General features: G+C 38.2%; 1 protein-coding gene and 1 long non-coding RNA gene across 2 annotated transcripts; one reads left to right on the forward strand and one right to left on the reverse strand.

The window, feature by feature from the left end:
* Nucleotides 1-761: 761 nt before the first annotated feature.
* On the reverse strand, nucleotides 762-4,050 carry f2rl1.2 (coagulation factor II (thrombin) receptor-like 1, tandem duplicate 2). The gene is made up of 2 exons (XM_015040285.1): nucleotides 3,718-4,050; nucleotides 762-2,058 (listed from the first exon to the last, which is right to left on the reverse strand). Exons 1-2 carry the CDS (start codon nucleotides 3,782-3,784, stop codon nucleotides 980-982), a joined length of 1,146 nt encoding a protein of 381 aa, XP_014895771.1. The 5' UTR covers nucleotides 3,785-4,050; the 3' UTR covers nucleotides 762-979.
* Nucleotides 4,051-4,101: 51 nt separating this feature from the next.
* LOC106952274 (uncharacterized) lies at nucleotides 4,102-4,683 on the forward strand. The gene is made up of 2 exons (XR_001425948.1): nucleotides 4,102-4,323; nucleotides 4,602-4,683. It is a non-coding gene; the product is annotated as an uncharacterized LOC106952274 (long non-coding RNA).
* The last annotated feature ends 1,317 nt before the right edge of the window (nucleotides 4,684-6,000 follow it).

Consider the following 6,000-nt stretch of genomic DNA (forward strand, 5'->3'; position numbering starts at 1 on the left):
TCCTCAACCCCGAGCTCACCATCCCTTGATCTTTGACCAGCTTTTAGGTGCTGCGGTGCCCTACATTTCAACACAGCACATTCCAGAAATTCCAAGGGTTTTGAAAGATTAAGTGAGCTAAGAAAAGGACGTCCGACTGCCGGATGACAACGAGGCCCGTGACTCACGCAGGACAACAAAATGACGCAACGGGACAATGGAGTTTCACAGAAACCCTGTTTCTGTTCTGTTTATTTAAGAAAATATGTAACAATCAAAAGCTTAACAACAAAAGGTTTAAAATTAGTTAAAACAGCAACAAGAAAATTTTAATGAAAAAGGTGTAAAAAAAATATATGTATTTTTTTTTTATATTTTCTAGTAATAAGACTGAGTAATTGTAGCTGTTTAATACATACAACTTAAATTTATTTCCAGTGTTGTATAAATAAAAAGATGCACCAACCGGCTATAAAATTGATAAATACAGAATTTTTTTTTGTATGTATATCCATCAGGTCCTTTGAAAACAGAAATGTCCACCTTTTCCAATCTATAAACTCATCAACCAACAGCAGGACTTTTTCTGAGAATGGATATAAATATCAGATTTAATGAATAAGTGTTAATAATCTCGTAATATTTTCATTTCATGTTTGATTCAAAACCGACAGTTAAAAAACACACACACATTAGAATCGGCAGATCTGACCTCAAACATTGGAAATCTTTGTTGTCCAGGAAAATCCAACTTAATGCATCTTATGCCACCAACATCAGTCTTTAACAGATGACCTGCACATGTTTGCATCCATTTATTTAATATAACATAAAACAAAACATATAATGATTCACAGTTTAACGCTGAGCACCTCCTGATAAAGTCACACATCCCAAGCTGCAGTCCTATCAAGGTTCAGAGTTCATCTTTGGTCGGGTTCACGATGGACGACAACATCAGTGCAGAAGAGTGGAAGCACCCGCAGTCTGTGCTCCGTCGCTAGCAGGTGATGTTCTCCGTGTTGTTGCTCCCTGACATGAACGACCGGTTCTTCTTGGAGTACGTCATTGAGCTGTACGCGGCCTTCTCCTGTTCCACGGCTCTGCTGCTGCGGCACAGCAGCGTGTTCTTCACGTGCTCCCTGAACTCCTCCGACACAAAGTAGTAAATGAAAGGGTCCAGGCAGCTGTTGAGGCTCGCCAGACACAGTGACGTGATGTAGAAGCCGTAGCCTCTGTCTTCCATTTCGGTTTTCACCAGGACATAGTGCACCACCAGCATTATGTTGCTGGGGATGAAGCAAATGAGGAAGGTCACCAGGACAACCAAAATCAACACGACGGCTTTTCTCCGTGTCTTTGTTGCATTGCTGTCGACCGTATTGCTCCCCAGAGTTTTGAGCAGCAACGCGTACGCCACAATGATTACGATGCAAGGGATGAAGAATGAGACTGTTGCCATGAACAGGAAGTAGAAGAAAGGGTACTTGATAGATTCGTATAGATCTTTGCCATCTTGACCTATGACGATCACATCATGGCAGGTTGTCATGTTTGTGCCCTTGATCTTAGTTGTGTGATCGTACAGGTACAGAGGAGTGGAGGTGATCCAAATGAAAACCCAGACAGCCACACAGACGCTGATAGCGACTGTGTTGTTCTTCCTCTGTGAACTCATCGGGTTTGCCACGACCCAGTACCGCTGCACGCTGAGGCAGGTGATGAAGAGCACCGAACAGTACATGTTCCCATAGAAGAAGCTCACCAGGACTTTGCACAGGGGCTCCCCGTAGAGCCAGTTGTTTCCGTTTACGTGGTAGGAAATTTTCAGAGGCATCCAGACAACAAACAGCAGGTCAGCTAAGGCAAGGTTGGCCATGTAGATGGAGGAAGGGTGCTTCTTCTTGGTCCGGAAGAGGAACACCCATATGGCCATCCCATTTGCAGTTAGCCCCACCACGAACACAACGGTGTAGATGATCGGGAAGAACACGGTGGTAAGCCCGCTCTGCAGGGTAGCTAATGCTACATCATCGATAGTCGTTCCATCCTCAGTCTTTATACCAATAAAACTTCGGCCTGAAATAGACAAAGATAAAAGAGATGTTAGAGTAAAAGCTGATTTATGTATGGTATAATACATTCCTCTGGTTCCCCTCACTGGTTAGTGGTTTGCTTATGGCTTTCCAATTCCAATCTCTTGACTTCAATTGATACTTATATTTTTTCATAGACAGACAAGAAGGTTTTGATGTTAATCCCTAAAAACAAGACAGTAAAGTAACTTTAGGAACAGAATTAATTCGGCGGTGGTAGGGCAAGGCTGAATGTCTTCCTTCAAACAGGACCTGTATGAAGTTCTCAGCCAAAATGACAAGAATACTTCTAAAAGATTACATATAAATGACTTTGCATTAATGTTTAACACATGACTGTAGTTGCAGCTACAGTCATGTTTAAACATAATATACTTCATTGTGTTTATTTAGGAAATATGAAACCCATAAACAATTTGAGAGGGAAATCAAGCTCCATCTCAGACAATACGGTCCATTATCGCGTTAGGTTACAGTCTAAGACGGAATTTCATAAAAGCATCAAACAAGTATGACTGGCTTCTACCGCACAAACACTTTGTACCTTCGAAAAAGAATGGTGGTGATAGAGGCGTGATATGGGCTGGTATTCCAGACACAGGACACTATGCACATTTCAGTGACTGTAAAAACAAGGAGGTGAGGTTTTCTGCAATCATATGTAAGGCAATCAGACTATCAGCTGAAGCTTGGGAGAAACTGGGTCATGCAGAGGGATGTCAGACCCAAACACACCACAAAATCAAGAACAGAATTAGGGATGCACCAACTTATCGGCACCAGTTTTCTTAATTTTGGGAGATTGGTGATTGGCCGATATTTACGTGTGAAGCCGATCTTATCTACCGATCTTTTCTAGACCAACAAACATCTAAAACTCAACCACTGTCCTGTTTTGCTCTGCCATGAGAGAAGTCTGACTGACAGAGCGGCCCACCAGGTCATTCCTGCACATTTGCAGTTAACAATAGTCACATTTCAGACAAAAAAAATAGTATTGGCCAACTTTGGAATCGGCAGCTTAGGCTTTTTAAATATCGGTAATGTGTGACTGATCAGAAAACTGCTATCAGTGCACCCCAAAATTGAATCCATGGAAAGGTCGTAGGACAGTCTTTTGAGCAAATGCTGTAAATTTCCAACAAACTATCAGTAATGATGTTGAAATAAATCACCTAAATTTCTCAACAATAAAGGGAGACACTTATTAGATCACACAGAGCAGCTGATGGCGGGGAGTATATCATTTGCTTTTTACATTATATAAATTTTTCTTATATATTCACACACACACACACATATATGTATATATGTAAATATACATATACACGTATGTATATATATAGAAAGCTGCACGTTCTTTTACTTAAAACTGTAAAACTGTAAAACTACAAAAGAATTAATAAATAGTAGTTACTATGGTTATTTTCTTGCTTAGGCAGATTGTAGTTTCTTTGTAATTTACCAAATCAAAAATGTGAAAACTAAAATCCTACTAAGTGACTCTATATGAGGTCCTAACATAAAACATTAACCTTATTATTGCAGCCTCTTTGCTCTTTGATCAGTAAAAGTCGTGCCTCGCGACCCTCTATATCCATAAAACGTCGACATAACACAAAGAAAACTGTGTTTGACTTACCTTGTGCATTAACAGCAAAAGCACAGCCGATAACTAACAGAAGCGACAATATCCACTTTGAATCCATGTCTGTGCGCTCAAGACTCGAAATTCTTCTTCTGGTCGTCTCTTACTTGATCTTTCCTCTTTAAAAAATGTCTGATAAGCTCTCGGTCGCTGGAGGACACACCCCGAGACTACCTGTCCGTAGTCCGTGCATGCGCATACGTCAGTTGTGTAATGCACGCGGCAGTTTCCCCCTTTGGTTTCCATGGCACTCAACTTGAACAATAAGAAACAGACAATTTAGATAAAAGCTTATGAATGCGGAAATACTTTGATACTGCAGTATGAAACATTTAATTTTAAGCGTTGAAAAATAAATATCTTGGTATAGATTAACCTTGGTTAAAAAAATGAGAATATATATATTTTAATAATAATAATAATAATAATAATAATAATAATAATAAATTGTCGAAGTTCTAAATTTCACATGAAAATCATCATGTTAATAATTGATATTTTCAACCTTTTTCCATCTTTAATATGTTGTTCATCCTGCCCAATACTATACTGAGAAACAAAGCATTATGTAAAGCAATCAAGAAGACTCAATCTTCTTTGGTAGGCAAGGCAAGGCAAGGCAATTTTATTTATATAGCACCTTTCAGTCAAAGACAATTCAAAGTGCTTTTACAGAGAAACAATACCAATCAGACAAGAAACACACAAAAAAAAAAAAAATTCAAGAATAGGCAACTTCAAAAAGAAATGTTTTTAACCTTGTTTTAAATAAACTCAAAGTTGGGGCAGATTTGCAGTGAGCCGGAAGCTTATTCCAGAGGGCTGGAGCATAAAAACTAAAAGCTGCTTCCCCGTATTTTGTTCTAAATACGGGGAAGGTAGGAGTCAGCCAGGATGTTGACTCAGCAATATTTACCTTGTCTTTCAAAAAAAAAAAAAATCCAAATGGTCTGTTTCAGATATAAGAAAAATGTGTTAATACACAGAAATAATCACAATAAATATAAAGCAAAATGTTTAAATTATGATTTTGTTCACTGGTGGGGGAAAATCTATCCAAACCAACCAGCATTTTGTATTTTAAAATTGTGTACAGCACTTTGGTCCTGTTAGTGTATAAAGTGCTTTATAAATAAAATGGTATGATAAGATTTTCTACTGGTTCACACGCAGACGGACTGGCTTTCCGCCGCTTGCTCCGCGCATGCGCTTACTCCTCACCCTTTTTCCCTCAGCTTGCTGCCACAGCCCCTCTATCAAATTGTTTGCTGGTCTTCCATTTGTTGTCGTCTTCATCTCGTGTTTCTGTTTCTTTTTATTTTCCTATCCATGTTGCACTGTTCCATACATCTACCAAAGATTGTATGTTTATAAAAAAAGAAAAAAAAGTGTTATCAAGTCAAGTCATATAAGCTGTAGCATGCCCCACGAATGAAGGACGGCACTTGATGAATTTTAACTTAACTTTAAATAACGTTTACAACGTAAAATTAGTACAGTTCATTTGTAGGCAACATTTTGTCCACATACCAGGCTTAAAAATATTCTCATATATATTCTTGACATGTCAAGAATAAATATGAAAGAATTATTCTTGGCCTTTAAAGCTTTAAAGTCTCAAAAACGTGGCTACATAGAAAATGTTTAATTATTTGCCTCTCACATGTCATGAAAAGAGCTACTAAGCACTCAGCTGTGTTTTATTACAGTTATGCAGCTAATGTTTATGAAATATACCTGAGAAATGTTCTCACTCCCACAACAGTTCTGATTAGATCCTCAAAAAAAATTGTTGTGGTTGCAAAAGTTTGCAACTACAATTAAATATGTAGTGACACATCCACATTACCCGGAGCTGGAACCACATGGTGGTTTTTCTAAGGGATGACATTCTGGAACATTTTTTTTTTTTAGGAAATCTAGGTGTGTCCTGATGCAGTCACACACTAGTCATTAAAATGTGGAAACAGTGGAACCAACAAGTTTTATGTTTCTGAAAAAACATCTATTTAACAAAAAGCTATAAATAACAAAAAGACCAGCTCCTTCTTCATGAGAACACAACAGGCTCCCTGTGAAGTTGTTGTGCAGCCTGTCCCACATGGACAGGCTGCACAACAGGTTTTATCCTCTGGTATTTTGACCATATTTTAAGTTTTGTTTTGTAAAGGTGAAGCATAGTGTGAAATTTACTTTTTTTTTTTTTTTTTTTTTTTGTTTTAAAAAATTTAAAAATGTTTTTTCCTCATCAGAAAAATCCCCAGAGTGTTGCTTTGT

The sequence above is a fragment of the Poecilia latipinna genome, unplaced genomic scaffold, assembly GCF_001443285.1.
Source record: "Poecilia latipinna isolate Pla-1442-1.1 unplaced genomic scaffold, P_latipinna-1.0 Scaffold503, whole genome shotgun sequence".
In the NCBI taxonomy this organism is placed as follows: Eukaryota; Metazoa; Chordata; class Actinopteri; order Cyprinodontiformes; family Poeciliidae; genus Poecilia; species Poecilia latipinna.

Coding starts and splice junctions, on each gene's coding strand:
- f2rl1.2 (XM_015040285.1), bottom strand. CDS start 3,784: ATGGATTCAAAGTGGATATTGTCGCTTCTGTTAGTTATCGGCTGTGCT. Junction 2,059..3,717: donor TTTTGCTGTTAATGCACAAG/GTAAGTCAAACA, acceptor TGTCTATTTCAG/GCCGAAGTTTTATTGGTATA.